This window comes from Melospiza melodia, chromosome 3 (assembly GCF_035770615.1).
Source record: "Melospiza melodia melodia isolate bMelMel2 chromosome 3, bMelMel2.pri, whole genome shotgun sequence".
Classification (NCBI taxonomy): Eukaryota; Metazoa; Chordata; class Aves; order Passeriformes; family Passerellidae; genus Melospiza; species Melospiza melodia.
Genome location: NC_086196.1, coordinates 48,770,128 through 48,795,991, shown reverse-complemented (window position 1 = coordinate 48,795,991; position 25,864 = coordinate 48,770,128). Strand labels below are relative to the sequence as shown.

Below are 25,864 nucleotides of genomic sequence, written 5' to 3'. Positions count from 1 at the left end.
TTTAAAAAATATGGTGCAGAAATTGGTAGGAAGTTATTAGCGAAATAAACCAGCTCTCTTCAGAGGAAGAAACTTGAAACTAATTTGACTCATAGTCCATACCTTTAGAGCTTAGTGTTCTGCATTCTGTGCAGTGAAGTCCTGGGAGTGGGGTTTTGCACAGCTCTGCCTGGTTCATGACTTGCTCCTGTCTCCATCCCACCTGCTGTTCCCCCTGCCCTCCTCCCTTGTGCTGACCTGCTGCTGAGCAAATTGCAGAAATTGCACAAATTGCATGAGTGTTCAGCCAGGCAAAGGTGGCTAGGCCATTTGGTGACAGAAATCTGTAGGATCTGTAGAGGTGCAATACAAAATCTGAGCCACAGGGGCAACAGGAGGAGATGGTGACCTTTGGGAAACTGAGGAGACTGACCTTGGCTGTGATTGACAAATGACTAAGCCACTGAAATGTAAATCTGCATGCATTGTTTCAGTAATTGGTAGTTGTTTATACTTGCACATTTTAAAGAACTTCAGATATATGTTAATATTTAAAAGGCATTCAAAGTGAATAAAGAGTACATGAAGGTCTATATTAGTTAGTTGAAGTATTTATTTTTAAAGTGCAGGTATAAACTTCCCTTCAGCCTATAAATTGTTTTTATAGGATTTTTCATCAAACCAGATTTAAACTCTAGTAAATTTAAATTCCTCATTAAACAACCCCTAACAAAGCAAAGATGACCTTCAGAAATGAGAAGCCTTGACTGAAGAAGGAAGGAGATTTGAGATGGGAAATAGTTTAATTCTTGTTGTAAAATTTTCCAAATGCCACATTTTTTATGACACTAAGAAGGGTAAAATAGGAGCTGGCTGGCTGCCTTAGATGGTTAATGTGTACTTCAATGTCATATAACTTCCTGGCTTTTTTAAAAATGGGTGTTTATATTTTTCTGTGTAAGTCAGCTTGGCAGATGATTAACTATGACCCTGGAACTTTGCCTAGAGAAGCTGTGGCTGCCCCATCTCTGGAAGTGTTCAAGGCCTGTTGGAGGGGGCTTTGAGCAACCTGATCTAGTGAAAAGTGTCCTTTTGGACTAGGTGATCTTTAAGGCTTCTTTTAAACAAACCATTCTATCAATTATATTTATAGAGTATTGTAGGTACACTTGCTCTTGGATTGAGTAGAGCATCTGTACTTTCAACTTTAATTTTTCACTGTTGTGAATATCAGTTTGTCATAAAGTTGCTACTACTTGCACTTCAAAACAGTTGTTTCCCTTCATTCTCATGAGATTCATTCATCCACGTTTGGTTAATTTCAGAAAGAATTTCAGGGACATGGTTTCTTCAAAGTTTTTCAAAGATCCACTCTTTGTAAACATTCATCATGTTTGACTGTCAAAAGCAGATACGCTTCCTCTCTTCTCTGTATTTGTTGTAGTTAGAGAGAACTAATATCAGCAAGTCAGAAATCTTACTTTAAGTAATTGATCTCACTTTTCTTTAGTACTTCTAAAATACTCAACTTTTGGTCAAGTCTAGCGGGGATGTAAAATGCAACCTTTCATATAACTAAATGGTTATAAGAAAGGTTGCATTTTATACAGTGAACAGTATATATGCCTTAGCCAGATGCTTTTTATTTTATTGGTTTAGGCACTGGTGAATCTTGTTAACAAATGATTGTAGGGTTTTATTTTTTGATTTGTCTTGCTGAATTGGGGTGACATTTTCAGTCCTTTTCCAGAGCAGCAGTATTGTGGAGTAGATTTTATTCGCAAAACCAAATATTTTACCTTAAGAATTGTTTAGACTGCTTTAAGGCATCATCAGGATTGATATCTACTTAACCTGACTTATTAAACAAAGGTAGTATTAATGATGAATTTTGCAGCTGTGGCAGGTGACAGGCAGTGATGGTGTCTGCAGGGACAGCCCACCTTGGGGAAAGGTGCCCAGGGGCAGGGCTGGTGGGGTCTGTCAGGAGTTAGTGCAGCACAGGTGCTTTTCTCTCCCCCTGCACTGTGTTTGTGTGACAATTGAGTTCTGCTGTAATGATTGACTCTGCAGCATTCCAGCTGGAGCTTGACACCAGGCACGATAAATACGAGCGGCTCGTGAAGCTCAGTCGGGATATAACGATCGAAAGCAAAAGGACGATATTTCTGCTCCACAGGTTCACCAGGTGAGTCACACTGAGCGTGAAAACGTTCATAGAAACCTCCAGTCTGCCTTGCAGTGTTGTCTGTCAGTAATGGCTGCAGTGTTCTGTTGAGAGGAATTTAATTAACTCCCCATAAACATCCTTTAAGGTGGGTGCGAGCTAATGAATGCACGCTCCAGTTAGAGAGTTAAGAGATGCTAGTTCAGGTTTCTGAGTTGGTTTTATTGGTTTACTGAACCACTGTAAAGCAGTAGAGTGAGCAGCAGATGAGTGCCTTCCAGCTTTCAGCAAGCTGTGAGAGAGGAGTTATGCACCCTTCCTTCAGGTTACTTGCCCGGGCAGTTCCATCACCATTTTGGTTGTTGCACCCCCACCCGAGGACATCAATGCAAATAGGAGGTGACCTGGGGTCTGTTTATGTAAATACTACAGTTGGATAGGCTTCTGTGTCAAGTTTTGAGCTTCCATATGTTTTGTGTTCTCATGAGCCTTCAAGCAATCTTTGGAAGCCAGAGACAAACTGGAAGAGCAACAGAAAATCTGAAGCTTTGCATAGCCTGCTGTATAAAGTGTTTGCTGTACGTGACAAACACTGGTCTTGCGTGTTATAACAGCTCTCCCTGTTACTTTTCTTTGTAATTTCATTTATCTTAATTTGCATTTTGTTACCTATCAATGTATTTATGTTGAAGTAGTAACTATTTGTAGTTGCAGTTATGGATGGAGATTATGAAGTTGCCTGCTCTTTAACCTGGTTTTCTTCTGCAGAGAGGTACTGTGATAGTTCAGTAACCTCTACAGCCTTGACTGTAAATAACTACTCCCACTGCAGGGGCTCGGTAGTTGGGAACTTGTGGAGGAAAGACCAGCAAAGAACTCCTCATTACTCTGAATTTAGATTCCTGTTTTATAAGGCATTCCTGGTTTTGTGAGAGTGGAAATTTTCCATGCTATATTATGTATTTCCTTCTTCATTACTTTTCGCAAGTATTGTGGCTTTAATTTCAGTAAATTTTACTGTTTGCTTTTAAATGTTTTCTCCAGACCAATTAATCAGTAGTTCCTTGAAGACTGTAAACTAATATACCATGTGGATTATTTGGGCTCAAGGGAGGAGAAAGTTTAAAGGAAATTAGGTAAACTAAACTTTAAATGCCAAGTATATGTTGTGGTTGTGAATCAGATGTTTCAGCTGTTCCTGAACAGCACAATCCATAACTACTTCCTTAAAAAAAAAAAAAAAATCACGTGTAGAAGTACATAATGTATTGTATTTTGCAATACTGTCAAGTATTGCAAAATATTATTTTTTTAAGAAGTTGAAGGACTTCTGTAAATACTGCTAGTTTCCTGGAATATTTTTTGAAGCCTTTGTATGTGTTTCTCCTTTTTCTTACTTAAACAATAATCATGACTGTAGTCTGGAATAAGCATCATGCTACCAGAACCCTGACTGGTTGATTATTTTCTTGGTAAGAATCTACATAATTTCAGAATCTGCAATAGGTATCTGTGAAAGTTAAACTGTTTCTCATTCTAGTATCGGTTTGGCTTTTTCTTGAAGCCAGTAAAAATGTATTGACTAGTAAAAGAAAAAGTGTAATGTTTTTTAACTGTTTGCTCGTGCTGGAAACTGCTCTTTCTGTTTTGTGATTGCAGTGCTCCCAATGGGGAAGAAATACTAAGTGAATCTGAAGTCAAGCTAGATGCTGTCCGACAGAAGATCAAGCAGGTTGCACAAGAACTGATTGGAGAAGACATGTATCAGTTCCACAGAGCTATATCTCCAGGTAAATAATTTAAAATGAGAAAAGGGGTGCAGTTTTGAAATAAGCTTATTTTCTCTTTATGTAGCAATACTTCCTCTTCATACTGCAGGTCTGAATTTGTTACAGTTCTGTGGTTATAAATCAGGACTCAGGTTAATCTTTGTTGCTAGCAAAGTTTGCTCTGGTATTAGAGAAGCTGTTGTTCTACAGTTTCATTGCAGTTTAAAGGAAGATGTAAATGGGAGTCTACAACTGGAACAATTTGGACCCTGCCCTAAACTGAAGTTGAGAGTATTTCTCACAAATGTACTGGCTGTTCTTCTCTGAGAGGAGAATATATGACTGAGAGGAATATATGTAGCACACTCATTTGCCCCTTCTGAAGGGTTGCAATTCCAAAGAGGAGAGTGGAAGTAACTGTCTTGTGAAATTATCCATTTTGAGTGATAAAGTGATTTCGAGTTGATGAAGTCAATGAATTGAGATCATTAGTTTGGCATTTTCTTTCTTCTAGGCTCAAAATGTGCTTCTGCCTCTCTGTTACAAGCATTAAACTGGTTTGTGTGTTTCAGTTGCATCTTTTTCTGCTCCTCTCTGTAAACATCAGTCTTTGCTAACATTCTTGAGATATTAAATCCCAGTTCATTCATGACTTGCTGCCAAACCATATTTCTTTGCTGATTTCTTGCTGGTGATCTGAATATTACCTAAAATTGCCTTGGTTGTGGCAACACATGAGTAAAATATTTAACTTCCTTCCATGGTATAAAAGTGTCTTGTGTTTATCAATCTCATTTTAAACAATTTGGAATTCTGTATATCTTTCCTTGTTTAGGCAAAACTTCTTCAGCTGATGAGAGCTGAAGATTTGCCCTGAATTACTTAATTGTTTAAAAATGTCCATAAGATTGATTTGATTAACCAGCAGCGAATATGTGTCTGTAATTTACAAGACAAACAATGGTTAAGGTAACTTGTACTCATGTCTTACACAAACTTTGGTGTAAGAGTGATACAGGTCTTGAGTCTCAGTTTAGCAGTTTGGAACGGGAAGGAGCCTGCCCTGATAGTCTTCAATGGCTCTGATTAATTCCACAGCCCTCTTAGCTGTGATGCATTGGGTTGCTCAAATTTGATGTAAATAGTTTTTCTTAGGGCCATTTCATCTGTATGTGTCTTGCTGCTATTTATAGCCAAGTACTGTAGTGACACAATAAAAAGAGATAATTCAAAATGCTGACACTACAGATGAACTTAAACTGTGAACAATACTATTCAACGTGTATTATGAGTATCTTAACACATTAAAAATGTCTTTTGATTTTCATTTTAAGTACTGCTTATAAAAGCTGAGAATCTTGCATTTCAGTTTTAGGAACAAAAGTTTCTGAAAGCTTCGTTGTGACCTGTAAAGTTTGTTTGAATAACCCCTGAAGTTTGTAGTCCTGTGTGAGTCATATAATGCTGTGTATAGAACAGCAGTGTTTGAGCTGTGCTGCCTCATGGATCTTTGTGAGACTGCATGGTGCAGGCCATCAGCCATGCCATGTGAGTCAGATTCTCACAGGGTAACCACCTACTCTGCATCAGCTGCCTCACCTGAAAGGACTCTGTTTTGTTTGATTTGTGTCTTTGTGGCAGAAAATTCAGAGAGGCTTACCTGCCTCTAGTTCTACTGAGGAGCAGGTGGCCTGGAATTAGATTCACTCATCTCACACATAAGAGAGTATTCCTGCATGGCAGACATATAGAAAGTTACTGCACAATAACTTCTGTGTGTACCCATGTTCTTATAAAACAAGTAAGCAAACCAGGTGCTAGTTTTCTATATCCAGAGTCTCTCCTCTTAGTAAAAAAAAAATACTGTTTTTGTTTCTTAAAAAAAAATATTTTCAGAAATCAAAAGTGAAATTTCTTTTTTACATGAAAGATACCTAAACTTAAGCTAGCCATAGCAATGTGGAAATAAAGAAGTTAATGAAAAAAAAAGTACTGTTCAGCTTTGCTTTGTGTACTTGGTAAATACACATTGTCAGCTACACTGATTTTCCTGCATAATTTATTTCTAACTTGCATAAAGGTATTCATTAATGCCAGAATAGACCTGAATAAACTGCTTAGAAAACAGCTGCAAGTATTCTGTCAGGAGTAATTGAGAATTTTTAATAGTTTTTTCTGGTGTTGTAAATATCAGCCTCTTAAAATGACTAAGATGGATTTGTCCATTTTAGAACGGGATGAGTTACTCTAGGGGAGGTCAGTAGTAGAAGTAGTTAGCAGAGGAAGTTAGAGACCTGATGCATGTGTATGATGATTCAATGCCACCACAGTTGCAAAACTTTTAGAACAGAATAGGCAAATTCAGATGGAAAGAACCTACAGTGATCATCCAGTGCCACTGCCTCACCACTTCAGGGCTGACCAAAAGTCAGAACAAGTTGTTAAGAGCATTGTCCAAATGCTTCCTCTAAACACTGACAGGCTTGGGGCATCAACCACCTCTCTAGGAAGCCTGTTCCTGTGTTTGACACCTTTTCAAAAGGAATACTCCTGCCTGATGCAGCTTAGAGCCATTCCCACATATCCTGTCACTGGATGGGACAGGAGGCAGCAGCACCTTCTCCACTTCCTCTCCTCAGGAACCTGTAGGGAGCAATGAAGTTGCTCCTCAGCCTTGTCCTTTCCAAACTACCCAAGCCCAAAATCCTTAACTGCTCCTTATAGGACATTCCTTCCAACAATTTCACCAGCTTTGTTGCTCTCCTGTGGATGCCTTCACATCCTTTTTTAAATGGTGACACCCAGAACTGCTCACAGTTGCATGTATGGTAGCACATCCTTAATGCTTACATGGGACTTGGGGTGAGATTGTCATAGAATTAAAAAATTTTCTTACTACAGTCTTAAGGAAACTTAAGAGAATGAATCATACTGACCTCTCAAGGTAAAAAGAAAGGAAGGCAAGAAGGTATCAGTGTGCTAAATAAGGGAGAGAAGAAGTAGACTCTGCTGTCTAGCTTTCCAGAAGTCAGGTGTGGAATCTCTCAAATACTTGAACTTCGCAGTTTTTTTGGACAGAACTAAAGGGTAGAAATACACAGCCCCCAATGCATTTTTGAAGTTAGAACTGGAAATAGCTGTACTTTTACTTTTTCCCTCTCTTTAGGTGAGGTAAATGGTGAGTCTGTGTGCTCCCATCAGTTGTATAATACTTGGCCCTAAGATCTTCCTGTTGTTTCTGTAATTAGGTATCTGTGCCTCATTAAGAAGACTGTTTATAAAATCCAACTGAAATAAGTTGCCTTCCTTCTATTTCGGTACGTCACCCACATGATCTACCTAACGTTCTGGCTCTTCTACATATGCTCCTCTGCAAGGAGAGTTTGTGCCAGCTGTTGCCCATAGTGCATGTTTAGTAAGGGAGTGTTAGAATATACCTGTGTGTCACTGGGAGGACAGGGTTTGCTTCTAGGCCTTGTGTAAATGAGCTTGTGTGCATAACAAGGATAAAATGCTAACTTTCAACCAGACCTCTACTCTTACCTTCATTAAATCCTCTGCTCTCCAGTTAGTCATTGGGATGGCAAAAAAGGGAATATGCCGGCTTCAAGACATGTAGATCTTGATTGTGCTGAAGCTGGCTTCAAGGAGGTGTCAAAGATGTGAAGATGCTTGATGTCAGGATTATGAAGCTGAGAAAGAAAACCTAGAAGCAGGAAGATTGAAGGGATAGTTAGATGAAGAGCAACTGGGAGAAGGAATGCTTTATTCCACCTGCTCACCACTATTTATGAAGAACTGTAATTGGGAGATGAAAAGTGATTAGAGTTAAGAATGTTGCTTTTAGTTTTGGTTTTAAGTCTAGTGTTACTAAATTGTTGCTTTGCTTTTTTTCAATGGAAAAGCTTGCATGTGTTTTTGAAAATAAAAGTAACTTAGAAAAGTGCTGGGTCTTTATATTTCCTAGGGCTGTAAGTCTTGACTTTCCTTTAACCTCGTTTTAAACTCTGATTTTGTATTTTAACAAAATTCTGGAGAACTAGTTAAAAAGCTTTTTATGAACAAAAACATTGCCCTTAAACTGCTTTTTTCTTCCAAAAAGAATAAAGAAACGCTTATGTCCCATATCTCAAAAGCAGCATGTCTAATTAACCTCAAACTTCCTAAAAATATTCTCCTTTGTCTTGAAACCAAACATGAAACATCCTCCTGTTCCCCACCCTACCTCTCACAGAAGGAATAAGAGGGTTCAAAATTGAGCTTATAATGGAAACCACTGTAGCAGCCTTAACTGGGGAATCATGATTGTCTGCATAATAAAGCTGCCTAATACATATTTTATTCAGTATAATAACTGTTAGCCTATAAATAGAAGAATGCTATGAGTATTATGCTTGGGAATATTGTTTGCCACTTGTAATTGTTAAATGCTTTTTTTGGGGTTCCTCCAAGCAGTTGTTCTTTTGACTCGAAGATAAAACAATTCTGGCAGAGCACTAAAGGAGTTCCGTGCTTTCCCTCATTAAGAATAGTGCTAATGGCACGCAGGACGTTTCCCCAAAGGACACTTGCATGAGCTCAAACACTGAGTATAGCACTAATTGAACAACAACAAAAACTGATGACTGTTTTCTACACGTTTCTTAACAGTACAGATTGTCCCAGGGGATGATTAAACAAGCAAACAAAGAGATACTGAAATAATGAAGTCTTTTTTTAATGCAGAGCTCTTCATTTGTTATGTTAGAATGTTCTGCTTTGTTGATATTTTTAAAGCTTTACTATTTGTAATATAGAATTCCTGCTCCTTTGGCCCACTTTGCAGTGTATACCTTATATATCCTGTGAGGAAATATGTACTCTTTCTTTAAAATTGTTGAGAGACACTATGCAAGAAAAGGACTGAAAAAGATTGTATGGATTTATGAAAGGAAGGAAGAAAATTGTCAGGATTTTTTTATTTGTATATACGTATGTGTTTAAGTATTTTTATATATATATTTAACTCTCAACTACTGAGGGAAATATCAACAGTATACAGAAAAGATCTGTATAGAACTTCATGACAAGGAAGAAGTGCTCTGCAACATGTGTAGGGTCCCACACTTCCACTACACCAACCCCGTGCAGTGCTGCAGGCTGGGGGAAAAGCAACTGGAAGACTGCCCGCTGGAAAAGGATCTGGGCTTTCTGGTCTACAGCAGCTGAACATGATCCTCCAGTGCATGCCCAGGTGACCAAGAAAGCCAGAGGCATCCTGGCCTCTATCACCAACAGTGTGGCCAGCAGGACCAGAGCAGTGATTGTCCCCTTGTATTCAGCACTGGCTGCACCTCAAGTTCTGTGTCCAGTTTTGGACCCATCACTAGAACTTTGGACACTGAGGTTCTGGAACGTGTTCAGAGAAGAGCTATGGAGCAAGTGAAGAGTTTGGAGCACAGATCTGCTGAGGAGTGGCTGATGGAGCTGGAGATTTAGCCCGGAGAAGAGGAGACTCAGGAAGAACCTCATTGCACTTTACAACTGCCTGAGAGTGTAACCAGGTGGGGGTGCTCTCTTCTCCAATGTAACAAGAAATGGGATGTGAAGAAATGGCCTCAAGTCACTCTAGGGGAGGTTTATATAGTATATTAAGAAAAAATTAATCATGGGAAGTGTTGTCAAGCATTGGAACAGGCTGCCCAGGAGAGTGATGGAGTCACCATCCCTGGAGGTCTTTAAAAGACATGTAGATGTGGCACTTAGAGACATGGTTTAGTGGTGGACGTGGCAGTGTTGGGTTAGTGGTTGGATTCAGTTGTTCCTAAAAGTCTTTTCCAACCTGAAAAATTCTATGATTCTATGTTAGGATGTATGTAATTATTCAAAGGATGTTCTCAATCTTCTCTGCCTAAATGCAGAACTTGTGTACTGCGGAGGGAGCGTTAACGACTGCTCAATAAGTTGGCTCTGTGTGGGATTGAATGGAATACCATTTCAACGTGACTTTGTTAAATGAAATCTCCAGCTATTTGAGCACTTTACTCAGTTTTTTGCCTCTTAAGATGAAATATTGAATGGGGAGCCTATAATTCTTCTGGAGTTTCTTAATTGGAGTGACCTGGGGTGATGATGGTAGATGCAAGTGGAGCACTGCTGGCTGACCTTTGCTGTGTGCCTGTGCTTGCAGCAGTGGCGAGTGGAGTGCTGTGCACAGGGAAGCTCATTAGCTGTTTATCATGTCTGCACTTGCTCTCAATAGGATTAGATGATGGGGCTGTAAAATGTCAGCACCTTGTCAAAACTATTGCTGTGTGACTGCTTCTGCTGCTGATGATGATGCAGGAAATTCTGTGTAAAAGTTCAGCACTGACGCAGTCTAGCACATCATTTATCTTGTGCAGCCACTATTTGTATTCTGAGAGATTGATATAATGGAGCTTATTTCTGTCTCCTGCCTTATGCCATTTAGAGTCACTTTAGGCATGTAAGATACAGCAATAAACTGCATTGCTGGTTTGGACCAGGCCAGTTAAGTCTGTGTGGATGAAAAGGAAATACTTCAGTTGCACTAGAATGCCACTTTCTAACTGCAGTATGTTGGACCAGCACCAGGATGCTGTAAGAAATGCTATGGAGAGGAGTGGGGTCTGTCCAAGCAGGCCAGCTTTAGATCACTGATGATTTAAGTAACAACATTTTTTTGGGTATTGTATGAAGGATTTTAATTAGGAACTATCTGTGTAATGATTTCTGTGTTTACTTGGCTTGTTTTAGGGTTTTTTTTCCTTAGCTTTTTAACTCAAAATATGGAAATAACATGCTCAGATTGTTCTACCTTTGTAAGCACACATGTATTTCTGAAATAATATCAAGGTGCACAATATGAAGGATATAATATCAATGTACTGTTCTGCACTTCAGTATAAGTAGAACACCTTTTTTTTTTTCTTGAGAAAGCTTAAAAACTGTAATTAAAATAGATGGCATATTTTATTTTAGGTTGGTAAGAGAAAGGAAAAGCTTTGTGCTGCAGGAAGAAGGTACCAGAATTGTAAATGTCTCACCCAGGACGAGACCTAAATACACCTAAAACTTGAAAGGAAAGCATGAAGGAAGCAATCAGGTTTATGCAAGATGGTGGGAAAACACAGTAACACAGGAACAGGATGTGACTGAAGAATTAATCTCTTGCTGTTGTAGGTGAGGGGTAAAATGCCAGAAATGGAAACAAAGTTTCCTGATTATACTGGAAAATTAACAGAATTTGCGGTGAATAAGCTTATGGTTATCAGATACAATTTTGTTAATTTCTTTCTTTCTGTTTTGTTATTTTCGGTGTTTCTCTGACTCATATTCCCGCTTGGTGAAACTGGTTTGTTTTTTTTTTCATTCTGCAAGTTGCCTGTGTGAAATTTGATACCTTCAGTTTGTTGCATTTTGCTGCCCTTTTATTATTTTTGGTTCATGCCTTTTTCCTAAGTTCTTCTAAGGAAAAGGAAAAAACAGTGACTGCAAAGCCTCACTATGTATTTTCTGCTGCAGATTTTGTATGTCCATACACAAAAATTAAAACAAACCTGCAAACATGAATGCAAATTCTGACACGATCAAACTAGGCATGCACTATGTGAGAATTGATTATCAGCTCATCCCTGAATGAGATGTAAATTCAGCAGGAGCCATTCAGAGCAGCAGAAATCCATAAGCGAAGCTATGGACAGTCTTTTAAAGATTCATGCTGCATGATCACAAAGATTTTCCTTTCCTGCTTCTCACTTAAGACCTAACTGTCCTGAAGTTCTGCTGTACTATTATGACAAATACTTGGTTGCTCACATGACAGCCTGAAACTAGTGACATTGTTTGTCTTTTAATTCAGTTTCATAGCTGGCAAATGGAGGAGACCTTGTTCTCTGGCTCAGGAATTTTTTTCAACCCTGCAATTATTGACATTAGTGATTCACAGACCAGATCTCTCCAGCCTTTGCAGGAACCAAGTGCAGCTGGAACATAAGAGAAATTTAAAAAAAATCTGTGAAGCTTTTTTTGTTTGTTTATTTAAAATCACACAGGAGAATGTGTCATAGAGGAACTCCATTCCAAGAAGCAATGGGGATAGCACATCATGGTTTGTTTTGCAGTCACGTGGGGAGAAATAGAGGTTGGCAAGTGGTGAAGTACCTTTGTGCCATCTCACAGATCTGTGTTTATGAGGACAAATGGCCACTATTGGTTTTTTGATGTGCTTGTAAGTTGAGTCTGTTGCATGGAAACAACATCACCTCAAGAAGAACTTTCACTGTGTTTTGAACTGCAGAAGCTGTGTTGTGTTAGGTGCTCTTTCTTCTTTGATCATTGAACATCCTGGCTGAGTCAGAGCTTCCTTTCTTTGGTATCTTGAACACTTGCCCTCAAGGCTGCCAGCAGTGTCTGACTGACTGAATGACTTATAAAACTCTGTATTAATTATGAAGGCAATTGGGGGTAGTCAAAGAGGTCAGGAAGACTACTTGTCACAGGAATAGTTTTTTCAAGAACTCATGTAAAACATTGGGTGCTCTTTGTAATTACTACATTTGGGGCTTGTGAGTTGGAATAAAACCCCAAACTTCAGAAAAAAAACCTTGATTACAAAAGTCAGCATGGTACATCCCTTAGGTCTCCAAGCAGTAGCAAAATGAAAGTTTGTGAATTTCTCACCCACAATCATTCATCTGCGAAAAGGCCTGTTGTTTGTCATATGTCCATATGTTTTTAATAACAGTATAAAAAAGGCTTAATTCCCTGCTCTCTGCAATGAGAGATTACAATATTGTTTGCAGTTCTTTGAAGGGTTTTTGTGCCTGTTTGGAGAAATAATTTAACTCTCACAGGCACCTGTCTGATGGGGAACTTTCATTTGTTTCTGGGGCTTTTGGGAAAACTGACTAATCTTGGTATTGCCTTTTCCCCTGAAGTGTGTATTCAACTTCAAAGTGCAACAATATTAACACTTCAGTATCTGCAATACATTGCTTCAACAGGTGCAGCTAGAAGAGATGTGGGTGTGTCAAGTAGCAGTTGACTAATGAACAAAACATTCAGGGCTTTACAGGAAAAGTTTACATTATTTTAATTATTGGTATAGTAGTAAACCTACTCAGCTTTTGAATTATTACTGAGTGAATAGAAAGATGTGTTTTCCCAAATACGTAAGCTCATACAGATTTTTGTTCTAGTGCTTTTATTTGTATATTTTAGTTAGTACTGTTTTGTAAAATCCATCCCTGACTGGAATTACTCTTTTAAGCCATTTTCACAACAGGATGTCCAGAGCATTCCTGTCTGTGAGGAGAACTGGCTTTATCCTCTTTCAGTGTGTGTTATAAAATTAACCTTTGACTTCATGCTCACAATCAACAAAATACTTCGATTGTTTCATAGCCTCAGTTTAAGTTTAATTACTAAAGTTTAGTTTTTACCCCTTCTGCCAAGAAAAAGATCTCTGAATCTTAGGAATCATTGTCAAGTATGCAGAGAATTTTAAAGGAGTAGATTAAGGTGTGAATTACCAGTTTCATCTTAATAGGACACTGGCATTAGTTTTTATATTAATACTTCTAAACTTATTGTATCTACTTGTTTCAATTGATGGTTACTTGTTTGCTTATTTCACTTATTTCTCCCTTTTATTCATCCATATGCTTCTAGAAATAAGTTCTTTAAGTTTACCAATGCTCCCCATATTCTGTATAATTATTTCTCTGATTGGGATTTCCACAAGAATATAACTTTTTTTTTCCTGGATTATGGCAGGGATTTCTGTATTTTGGTGATGGGTGTTTTTTGTTGTTGCTTTCGTTGTTTTTTGGGGGGAGGAGAAAGAAGGGAAGTTTTTTTTTCTGTGTTTGGGGTTTTTTAATGACCATGTAACTTGCCAGCCTAAACATGAGGATAAGATAGAGCCTTGTCGGTGCTGTTTTGGTTTTGTAATGAATCAGCAAGTGTGTAGTTTCACATGGCTCGCCCTGTAAATAATGTGCCCCACCCTTCATGCAGTGATCCTGGAAGAAGCTGGCTGGGTGTATCTTCCTACCATCTTTCTGGTGGCTGCTCTTGGCCTGTGATTCCTGCTGCGTGGTTTAGGGGAGGAGCTGGGTGAGAGAGCACAGGCTTGTGTCCACACCATCAGCACAGGCTCCTCTCTAAACAAAAAAATAGAGAGAAACAGGACAAAGGGTGAAAGAAAATGAGTTGGGGAAGAAATAAGGAGAGAAGCAGCTTATTTGAGAAGATGGCAGGTGGCACTGGCATTGCTAACCTCAACAACTGGGAAGCATGAAATCCTTTTGAACCTGTTCTGTAACTGTCAAAGGGAGATTTAGAGGAGGAAATGAAGTAAACAAAATTTTAGAAGGAAACTTTCACCTCTTATTTGATCTGTCATTCTGGGTGGAAGCTTCCATGCATGCATGGATGCATGCATATCTCAGGTAGAATTAGATTCTGTTTACCCTAATATGACTCCTGCAATTAAGTATTTTCAATTATGTACTCATTCTTTAGATAGAACTAGCTTTTCTTCTGTCTTAGGCATTCATTTGACTCTTGGATTGAGTGCTCCAATTATGTTTTTTTAAATTATTTTTTCATTTAAGAAAACTAATTTCTTTGTAAGTTTTTTAGGGTAACTGCTTTTTCTTCTTTCTCAGATCTTGCATATGTAGTTAAGGAAAAAGGTCTTGAATATCAGCTGGCAAAAAGTGCTAAAATTTTCAGGCAGAAAAATCTATATTTGTAGATACATGCTCAGAAGATATCTCAGTGTAACTCTGTAGTTCTTGTACACAAAATAATTTTTTTAAAACATAGAAGGGAGCTGCTATACTGGGTCACTGTCACTTGTCTAGTATTTCTGTAGAATAAATGTAATAAAATATCAAAATACTTAAGCAGTTAATTCTTTACCTTGCATCTGTAATTTTAAGAAGTGCTAGCAAAAATAATACAGTGTTTTTAATTGGTATTTTTGTCCATGTACTACAAAAAACCCCAAATCCATAAAAGGCAGTCTTAAAAACTATTCTGTTACTGGCAGCTCAATCCATAAATAAGCTAATTTTGGAATAAATCCAAAACAAGAGCATAAGGGGAAAGGTATTGTTGGATGGTGTAGTGAAATGGGATGGGGTTTTTCACCTTGGGAATTATTTGCTGAAAATAGCGGATGTCCTACCATTAAGCTAAAACATAACATGTTTAAACATCCTTCTACCTGCACATGGAAATACCTTATTTCAAGGTCTTGGCTCATTGAAATACCATATTGTAGCTACTTCTGACAGAAGGACTTGTTAAAAACAAAAAAAAAAAAAAAAAAAAAAAACAAAAAAAAGAAGAAAAAGTAAAATACTAGTATTTTTTGCAAAATAGTCATGAGCAGGATTTGTTAGCAGTCTATTTGTGATGGTAACTTTAATTGAGTTTTGTAAGGCTTACTAAATAGTGGGAGATAGATTCCCTAATTGTGAGAAGGTGACAGTAAATGGCAAACAGACCGCAAACAGACTGTGTGCAACATTCACATGGCGTTGTTAAACAAAAGGAAGGAGCACAGCTAGTGTGGAACGTGTCAGCTAGTGTGGCATGCAGGAGGAAGCAAAGATCTATGTGTGTACATACATAGAAATATGCCCACGTTAAAAAGTACATATAGATAAAAGAACAGAGGAGCCAAACACTTACAATGGAAAAAGGACAAAACACTTATGAAATAGTAAAGTGGAGTGAGTTGAAAGTGGGAGATCTGACTGATCGAGAAGACTGTTTACCAAAAAGTCTGAGGGCTGATTTGATCTCTCTGAGAGCTGTGGAAAATGCCAAGTACATGTTTCATATGTGATAGTCTTCTCCATAGATAGCAGAGGGAGAGTCTCACAGATGTTGTCATGTTGAGTGCTGCTGTATCTGGTAGCTTACAGCTTATCCACAGAAAAAGCCAAAATTTCATAATAGATTCCTGGTCCTGTTACATCAGAAGGTAAGTCAGGGAAAGAGTGAGTGATGAAATCTACCTCTCTGCAGCCTGCAAAGTTATTTATCTTAAAAGATCCTGAGTAGCTTTTATCTAGTGTGTTTTTCTATTGCTTGTGCCCTGAGTGCTTTACCTGAATTCTGTTGATTAAATTATGGTGTTTAATTGGCCTTGCTAGCTCTGTGTTTGTGTTCTGGTTTGTGAACAGCACTGTTGAGTGTGAGTTTGGTTGCTGCATATTTATTCTGCTTTTCCCAGTGCTGCTGTAGAGTACTATAAAGGAATTGCCATTCTGAGTTGCTTCTGCTCAAATACATATTTAAAAGGGAAAAAAAATGCAGGTCACTTATCATGCTTTTGTAGTGGGTACGTGGAAAGCCTCCTACCCCTTGAGTTTTTTGGGGTATTTCCACACTCATCTGTTATTCAAATCTATGTTCTCTTCTTTTTGATTCAGACTATTTCTTTGATCCAGGTGAAGTCTAAATTTGTTTCTTCCTGCATACTTCCATAAGCTGAAGTCCTGGCACTGTACAGGTCAGTTGAGGATATTTAGATTATTTTAATGGAAACAGGCTTCTACTTCTGGTACCCCTGGTTACATCTTCATTTTCTCACTGACAAAACTATTGTCTAATCCTGGCCCTCTTGCAGCATGATACCTGTTAGTGTCTTTTGAAGTGAAGTCATCCCCTTAAAATGGCTCAGAATAGCTCTGCTAGAACCATCTCTGTCATGTGGCCATTCCTTTAATGTCCTCTTTGGGCATTCTCTGTTCATGGGTCGGATATACACAGGCATTGACTTTGTCTCTACACCTTTTTTTAGCTTAGTACTGCCATGGCTGTTTGTTCCAGCATTGTTTCTGCCTTTTTTTCCACCAACAGTGCCAGCTTCAGCTTTCTGCTTAGGAACTTTTCTCACGTGCTTCCCCCAAATCTGCTCTCTGCACATAAGCTGACAACCTGTAAAATCTCTGTCTGAACATTCAAACTTTTTTTTTAGATCTTGCCTTTGTTGTAACATGTCACTGTTGAGTTAGAGATGTCACGTAGGTGGATCAGAAGGCAAAGTGGCAAAAGCTTCGTTGAGTTTATCCTCTCTTCTTTTCTAGCTCAGTTCACTACAGGTGGACCTGATTTGTCATTTAATCAATACATTTCACATGATTGGCTAATTAAAAAGACACCCAATTCAGTCTTGTTAAACAATCCTATCAGAAAAACAGATTATTAGAAAAAACACCACCTGCAGGTTGTTTTAATATTTGGCTTTCATTGTTTATCTCCAGCTCCCTAGAGCTTCCCAGGCCAATTCTGGGAAAACTTATCTAGCTTTTTCGTTCTCCAGGCTGTCACATCCACAGTAATGCATAATAAAACCACCCTCTGCTAAGTAGGAAGTGAGAGAGAATTGTGGCAGGTAGCTGTAGATGACCTACAAATCTGGTACAAGCTACATTTGTTATCCCATCTTTTATTCCCTTCCCAACACACCAACTCCTTTTGTCCCCCCCACTCCTTAATTTTAGAGTGTCAGTTCTTTTGGACAGAGCAGTTATTAATGTATTCATAGAATCACAGAACAGCTAGGGTTGGAAGGCACCTCTAGAGATGACCTGCCTCATCCAACCCTTCTGCCAAAGCAGGATCACCTTTTAGTCTTCTTATTGGACATTACAGTCATGTCTGGTTTGTTTATTTGCTTATTTATTAATTTCTTTGGTCTGGAGTGATTTGTAGCAACAGATGCTTTGCCTTGAATGAGAATTTCACCAAACCTGCTTATTTTAAGGAGCCTGATTCTCACAAAATGGAGAAGTGGGAAGCTCAGTTTTAAACAAGTATCTACTCTAAGTTCTCCCGGGCAGGGTTGCTCTCGATCTGTTCATGCCCCAGCCTGTGCTGATACTGGGGATCCCCTGACCCAGGTGCAGCACCTTGCACTTGGTCATGTTAAACTGCATGGGATTCCCATGGACCAAACTTGTCAAGCTTGTCCTAGTCCCTCTGGGTGGGCTCTCATCCTTCAGGTGCATCAACTGCACCACTCAGCTCAGTGTCATCTGCAAATTTGCTGAGGGTGCATTTGATCCCACTCTCTGTGACATTGATGCAGATATTAAACTATACTGGTCCTAGTATGAGCCCTTGGAAACCTTGTGGGGAACTGATCTTCAGTATGTTTCTGAGAATACCATGATGCTTTATATAGAAATTACAGAAGGCTCTGCATGAAAGAGGCAGATGGAGTAAAAACTTGAACATGTTTGTCTGTGTGCTTGTTCTGACTTTCATGCTTCAGAAACGTGCTATGTTAGATTATGTTTCAATGTTATTTCTGGATTATGTTAATTTTCATTTTTTGCTGGTAACCTTCAAATAGTTGCACTTAAAAAATTTCTTAAAAACTAAATAATTGTTAGCATGGATCATTGCTGGAAAGTTTGAAGCATGAGCTTGTTTCTGCTGTTTTTGCAGGCCTTCAAGAATATGTTGAGGCAGTTTCGTTTCAGTATTTTATCAAAACACGATCTTTGATCAGTGTTGAAGAGATCAACAAACAACTAATATTTACAGCAGAAGACAGAGAAGAAACAACAAACATGGTAAAAGTTTTTCTTTTCTCAATTGACAAACATCTTTCTGGGATGGAAATGCAGCGAGAAGGCTTAGTCACATTTTTTGGCATCTGATTAAATAAGGCCAGTTAGTGGAATGGGATTGGATAGACATGTGGGCTTTGACTCACTTGTTCAAAACATGCCTTTTATTCTGATAAGTAGTAAACTAAATCTGTGGGATACAAGTTTATAAATTTCACATCCTTTTTATTCAGAGCAAACTGAACTCTTTCTGATATGGCAGAATATCCAGGACAGTGAAATGCTAGCTAACAAATGTAGCGGAGGGATTTTTAGTGCCTGGGGCTGTCTCTAAGACCTTGTGGTGTATAGTGATGTTGCAGAAGTTGGAGGACACAAACAAATCCAAGGCAGGATGAACTCCATGGCTGAAATCTTATTGCTGATATTGAACTATCACTGGAGGCATTGTGTTTGCCTTGTGCATATGCCTTGGCTGCATCATTTGTAACTCTCCTGGAGCTGATTCCTTTCAGAGGACAGCCTGGTGTCCCGTCATACCTTAGCCCTAATGCCGGATCTGCGGTTTCTTGACTTGCCTGTGCTCCTAGCCTGCCCTAAATGGCTCATAGGGACAAACTGCTGTCACCAAACACAGTAAACTGGGAGCAGTTTGATTGTTCACAGAGGACAACAGTGATTTGGTAGCAGTCTACAGAAGTGCACAAGCAGTTGAGGTGCAGTGTACAGTAATGCTGCTTTACGTGAATTCCTGAGTTTGTTTCTGCTGAAGAGATTCTGCTGTAAAGCACTTCTCGTTCTTTTTTTATTCTCTTGGTAAGATATTTGCAGAGAAGCCTGATTTTTAGCTTAAATTAATTTGTTTTTACCAGAGGTACCAGCTATGAAGTTGTTAACCCCAGTGTGCATGCCTCTGACTAGATCAGTCAATTTGGGTAGATAGCATATTATGGGAACAAGTGAACAGAAAGAAACCTGCATTGTCTCCCACGTTACCAATATTCTGGCAATAAAAAATATTGGAAACGTGGATAATGGAGCACACTTGTAACTTTGTAATGGGTTTGCTTCATGAAGATTTTTGTTTGTTATTTTAATAAACTCAATTGATATAAAACAGATCTGAGAATACTATGGCTACTTGTAGAGAATATATTTTGAAATTCAAGATACCATTATAAAATTATATTGTTTGTTTTATAATGCAGACTATTTTTGACTGATTTGCTAACTTTGGACTGACTATTTAGGAAAAAAATCTATCAGGCTGAGATCTGTCAGGTGAAGGAAAACCCCAAACAACTGCAAATAAATGTTGCTGCAAAGATGTGATAATTCTGTTTGCAAATAGAGATGGTAGAGTTAGGGTATGTTTATCATACTTGCTAGAATGAAAATGACATCTCAAGTAGAAATTACCTTTTTTATGCTGGAAGGAGATTAGTACTTCTGAAATCAGCCCGTGGCACTTCCACATGGTCTGATTTCCAGAATGTTTTAAATTTCCAGTTACGTTAGATGAGTTAGCCTGTAGTTGAGCCATTACAGATGGCTTTCTCACATTCTTTCTGTGCTGGACTTTGTTCCATTCTGTCCCCAGACCTCCAACTGCCGCGATAAACAGCCTTGTAGGTGGAGCCTGAAGGTAACTCCCGTGGATTACCTGCTGGGAGTGGCGGATCTGACGGGAGAGCTGATGCGGCTGTGCATCAGCAGCGTTGGCAACGGGGACATCGACACGCCCTTCGAACTGAGCCAGTTCTTGCGCCAGATTTACGATGGCTTCACCTTCATCGGCAACACCGGACCTTACGAAGTCTCCAAGAAGCTCTACACCTTGAAACAGAGTCTGGCAAAGGTAGAGAATGCCTGCTACACGTTAAAAGTACGGGGATCTGAAATCCCAAAGCACATGCTGGCTGATGTCTTCTCCACCAAAACAGAATTGATTGACCAAGAGGAGGGACTTCCTTAAAATCAGGAAGCTTTTGCTACTCAGAAGAGAAGAGGACATAGAGAAAGCTCTCTAATTGTGGTTTGTGGGGTTTTGACCCTTCTCAAAGCTTTTTAGGTAGAGACATTTTTAGTTTTATCTATGAGAAGGCTGTTTGCAGTGGTAATTTGTAACCAAAAATACTTTTTATGGTGTACAAGAGAAGAAATGTTTGACTTTGGCCTCTTGGTATGGAATTTCCTGTATTGCTCCATTGTATCTTCTTTCAGAATGACCAAAATTTCCACTGCACTCTACTCCAGTGACGGTCATTTGTGTGACTCACCTCAAAATAAGTTTTCATCAAGCACAGCAGTGGAAAAAAAATGGTTAGGTGCTCTTATTTAGCATTATCCATAGGTTTCTGCTGACTCATTTTTTGAGTATTTGGGTTCTGTAGTCATGTCACACCTACAACAATGCACCTGTGAATAAGTGCAGCCCTTGACTTGAGACTGGGGTGGTCTCAACAGTGCCATGTAATTCAAGTTTTCTCTGATTAGTGCTTTAAACTATGAAACTAAGTCAACTTTTTGCCAATTGATAATGAAGCTAATTGCACCAGGTAAATACTACTGTCACCTGTTATTTTGGGTCTCTCTTAAAAGTTGGCTCCATTTGAGCTAACACTAGTACTGCACAGTTTTGAGATGAGCTAGGAAATCCACAGAAAATAATTGTGGAAAGTATTGTTCTACATTTTTTGTAATACAGTTTATTGCAGAATCTGACATATTTTTGTTTGTAGACAAAATAAGTTGTCATACAAAGTATGTAATTTGGTGTTAGGACAAGCAGTTTTTGGCCAGAACAAATATGTTGCAGTGCTGGAAGTCTGTTCTCCATTGTTTGTGCTGCCCTGAGGACCTCCAGTGGGATTGAACTGGTATAAGTGGAAAAGGGCTAGCCAAGCTTTAAATGTATGTTAGCAGGATCTATATCATGTGCATGTTCCTGTGGAAAGGAAATTGCAAACAGAAGTAAGGCAGGCATTCTGGTTTCCACATTTATCTTTGAGGGGGTATGTCACTGTTGGCAAAAAATCAGGGCTTTATGCTGGTGTCTGAAGTTATGAAAGTCTGATAATGTACATAATGCTAAAGGAAAACAGATAAAGCAACATGATCTCTAGACTCCAGGAAATAGGCCTCCCAACTGCAATTGAAAATACTGCATGTTTTTTATTTCCACTTCCATATGCTGTGATGCTGCCAATACTTTTCCCATGAGCATGTCCTGAGTAGCTGCAATCATCTGATATATGGATAGGAATGGTAAATACATTTCTGTCAAATTTTTCCATTGTTTCCACATAAAGTAGTATGGGGTGGATTGAACAAGGAGTGGTATTTTTCCTATTGTTTAATACTATTTTTTACAATAAATTCTGAAAAGTAGTCACTGTCTCTATGTTGATCCTTTTGCTTGTCAGTCCAAGTGGTAGATTACAGAGCAAGTTTCCCACTGTGAAGAACTTCGCTTGGAAGTTTTGATCCATTCCTGTATTCATACTTCCATGGGCACTTTCTAATGATGAAAATTTTTTTTCTCCCTTAACCTTATTCTGCAGTGTCTAATAACTTGTTAGTATAGAAACTTCATGTGAATCTTTTGAATGAAAAAAATGCAAAGGATTCAGATGACAAAGCAAGTATATCCCTGGAACAAATCTGCAACAGTACCCATGTTTCTACATCTCACCTTTGTTTGCTGCCTTTTTTTTTTTTTTTTTTTTTTCTCTTTTCCCTGATGAGAGGAGGGGAAAGAAAGAAGGCTTGTTGCTAAAAAGGCATAGTTTTGGGGTGTCACCCTCTCCCTGAGGTGCATACATCTAGGATTTCAGTTGATGCAGCTACGGTGCGGCTGTGCCTCTTTTGGCATACAAAATTTACTGCAAGTCATTGCTTGTTTAGTGTAAGTGTGTGAAGTGAAAGCAGATACTGTTAGACATAGTGTGTGATATTAAACAGAGATCTGTCTCTTGTCTGTCCTAGCAGCTATCAGGGGGAATTAAAAAATGTTCATGGCACAGTTTGAAACGGATGAGATGAATTTCAGCACATTGCACTGCTTGGCTTAGTGACATTCTGCCTCTAGCCATGGAATGAGCACACAGTGGCTACCACTTTATTCAGCTCCTGCTTTTATACAGTCATTCATTATTTTAAAACTACAGATGTCTAAAAAGAGTACATTTCCCCCCCTAGCAATATTTAGAAGTAGATGCTCTTTCAACAAGTACATACTGGCTCTAATGATTTTGAGATTTAAATTTTTTGGTAAGGCAATAGAAATTTTTTTAATGGCAGACATGATTTCTAAACTTCAGGCTGCCTGGCCATAATCAAAAGCTGTGAATAATTTCTAATAAGAAGCAAAGTGTATGTGCGGTGTATTAAAACACCAGCACAGATGGGAAGTAGCTAATGGCCTGAAAACCTCCTGCTCAAGGAAATATTTTTCCCAAAAAACAATTGCACTGTAGCTGTTTGAAAAGTGACAGACATTTATCAGCAAAACAAGCTGCTAAACAAGCAATGGCAATTTTCCCATTTCTTATCCCATTACTCTGTGGAGCTATTGATACGCTTGGTCTGCAGCCAGAACAGGACTACGTCATGGCAGATGTTTCACAAGGGCAGCTCTGTGTGCTAAAAATCATCTCGTTTTCTGGAATCTGCTTTCTCAGAAATTATTTTTCTTTACGGGTTCACTTTTTTCCCTGAGTGTTAATTTTCAGTGAGGAAAAACGCACCCGCATTTAGCTTTCCAGAACTGCCAGAGAAGTTATGCAAGAGAAACTTCCTGTTGATAAGACACATATGTCTGTCTACTTAAACTCCTGCTTACTTGGATGTTCAGTGAGTTTACTGAAAATCAAAAGAAAAAGAAAGAAAATAAACCGCACCTTTTATAATATTTAGCATATTAGGTGCTTTATAGAATCCAGACCAGATTCTGGCACTGCCCTCAAAGAGTTTGCAGTTTAAGAGTAGGCAAAAGGTCAGCCAAGACAAACAAAAGGAAGATGGTAGAAAGGGGAGGGGATAAAGTGACAGGATTTTTACCAGAAGACGGTGTGTAGTAGTAGGTTGGTTTACCACTTCCCATTTTGGAAAAGAAACTTATGGAAGTCTGCAGCGTGACAGTAAAGGGTTAGTTGGGAAGGGTGAAGGCAGTGGAAAGGCAAAATGGAAGGAAGTGAGGTAGAGACAAAGGGGGGAAGAGTGGCAAGGAGTGGGACAGCATGGAGGAAGAGCAGGCTGAGCCACAGGACAGCGGGTGCACATGCAAGGAGGGTGGGACTGGGGAGGACGTGGGACAGGAAGACAGCCCTGCAAGAAGTTGGAAACAACACTTTGAAACCAAGTGACTCAGCTATAAGAGAGACTTGGAGTTGACCAAAGGAACTGAATTTAAAATTACCACAAGGTCCCCAATGCATTGATCTAGCCTTGGGCCATAAATAAGGGGAACTTGATTTCCTGAGCAGCTGAGAACCTGCAGGTCCTGCACTGAGCAGGGTTTGCAGGCTTCCAGTCATGCTGTCACTAATCAACAAGCGCTCATTTCCCATATGACCCAACTTCCCACTCACATTACCTTCACTCCCACACAGGTAGCCACAAACCTTGATGTTTGAATTGCCATCATCTGCAGCTGTTAGAGACATGGTTAGATACAGTTTTTAACATAAAGGAATGCTTACGGTGACCACAGTTCCCCCTTGTGTGCTGTTTACGTGTCCATTTCGCTGGCATTGCTGCTTCAAACCCTTCTCTGTTTCTTCCCTTTCTTTACTTATCCTTTCTCAGGCTGTACTGTTCTTTTGAGCCATGGCCCATGTCCATCCCATGGTTCAGTCCTTTCTGTGTTTAGCTGGAATCCTGGGGTAAAATGTGTCCATGCAGGAAGAGGAATCGATGGGTTTCTTAGGTAGGGTTGTCTGCTCACACCTCCGAATGTGGGAGTAGTGCTGTGACTCTGAGGGGAGAGGTCTGGTATTCCTGCAATTGGATAAGGCCTGGTGGTGTCCTATGGCAGCCGTGGTGCCACGTGTCAGGATGGGTGGGTGGGTGGGAGGGTGGGCAGATCTCATATTGCTTTTGCAGGTGAGCAAACCTCGGTTATTCTGAGGTTTGCAATCATCACGAGCCAAGGAAAATTGCCTACAAACGTGAAAGAAGTTTCTTCTCCAGTTCTGAGGAAGGTTGTCTTTGAGGAGTATGATTTCCCACAAATTCTACCTCTTTTTACCTCACCCATCACCACTTTGAAAGGCCTGTTTGCAGAATGCAGCAGAAGAGACTTGCTGATGACTTCTTGTGGAGCCAGTCGGTGCCTCCCTGAACGCTGGCCAAAAGTGATGTGATGGTTCCTTTCTCAGCTCCTCCCCCAGGCCAGGCAGGCTGGCCCTGGTGTCCCTTCAGCCACCCTGGGAGGCTGAACTCTGAGCCTCCACTACTGGAGTTTGCAGACCAGTGACATGTGGGTTCATCCTCTTTTTTTTCTTTCCCTAGTGTTGTTGTTTTCATGTCAGCAGATGTTCATTCCGTCTAAAGAAAGACTTTATTGTGTGTGCTCTACTCCTGCACTGCCACAAAAGGTCAGATGACTCCTTGAGCCCATCATAAACTGTTTCTTGGCTCCAGATGCAGTGTAGGTTTTGGGGTACATCTAGCTTTGGGCACTTCTCCCACAGCCCTGAGCTTTCCTGCAGGCTTGCAAGCCCCTTTTAATCCAGAAGGGTCCTGGATTAGTTTCATTAGTTTCACTAGTTTCATTAAATTCCTCCTTAAGGTCCTTTCTTCAGATTACCCCAGCAAGAGAAGCTGAAAATATTGGAAAAAAAACATATCTGGAAGTTGCCCAGGTTTTTGTTAAAATGAACCTTTTTGTGCTCAGGGTCAGGCCCCAGGGTGGCAAAGGATGTGCTTGAATAGTCAGTTCTGGGAGTTTGGATGTCATGGGAGCATGAAGTCCCAGGAGTCTCCTTTTAGGAGGGAGTGGGGAGTGTTTCTCTCCTTGCAGCAGGGGCACTTGGCAGGTGTGTTTTACTTTGCACCTCATACCTGCAAGCAGCAGCTGCTGGGGCTGTGAGAGAAGATGGGTAAGATGAAGCCATAAATCAGTAAATCAGCCAGGAGCCTGCAATAAGATGTGACTATTTAACTTCCAGCCCTGCATCCACCAATGCAAGCCTGAGCTCCTTCTGCTCCCGAGAGCCAGCCAAGGCCAGAAGCTGCACCACCAAAATGCCACGGTCACTCACATGGGCATGTCTGTGACCTGGCACTTACATGTGCCCACTGAGCAGGGGGTGATGTTGGAGACACTAATGTAAAACCTCCTGCTC

At 39.6% G+C, this 25,864-nt stretch overlaps 1 protein-coding gene and 1 long non-coding RNA gene across 5 annotated transcripts in view; one reads left to right on the top strand and one right to left on the bottom strand.

The window, feature by feature from the left end:
* The window catches only part of TSNAX (translin associated factor X), a 54,389-nt gene extending 32,484 nt beyond the window's left edge, over nt 1-21,905 (top strand). For all 3 annotated transcript variants that reach the window (XM_063151639.1, XM_063151640.1, XM_063151637.1), the window contains 4 exons: nt 2,053-2,167; nt 3,806-3,936; nt 18,391-18,518; nt 20,116-21,905. In XM_063151639.1, coding sequence (XP_063007709.1) covers nt 2,053-2,167; nt 3,806-3,936; nt 18,391-18,518; nt 20,116-20,490 — 749 coding nt within the window. In that variant the 3' untranslated portion in view covers nt 20,491-21,905. The remainder of the gene's footprint in view (nt 1-2,052; nt 2,168-3,805; nt 3,937-18,390; nt 18,519-20,115) is intronic.
* The window catches only part of LOC134415793 (uncharacterized), a 56,182-nt gene extending 31,618 nt beyond the window's left edge, over nt 1-24,564 (bottom strand). Inside the window, exons 1-3 of one of the 2 annotated variants that reach the window (XR_010027117.1) lie at nt 24,218-24,564; nt 7,459-7,621; nt 4,818-5,647 (exon numbers count right to left, since the gene is read on the bottom strand). This is a non-coding gene — a long non-coding RNA (uncharacterized LOC134415793). Of the gene's footprint in view, nt 1-4,817; nt 5,648-7,458; nt 7,622-24,217 lie in introns of those variants that run through there. The other variant, XR_010027116.1, reaches the window with a different exon arrangement.
* Between the last annotated feature and the right edge of the window lie 1,300 nt (nt 24,565-25,864).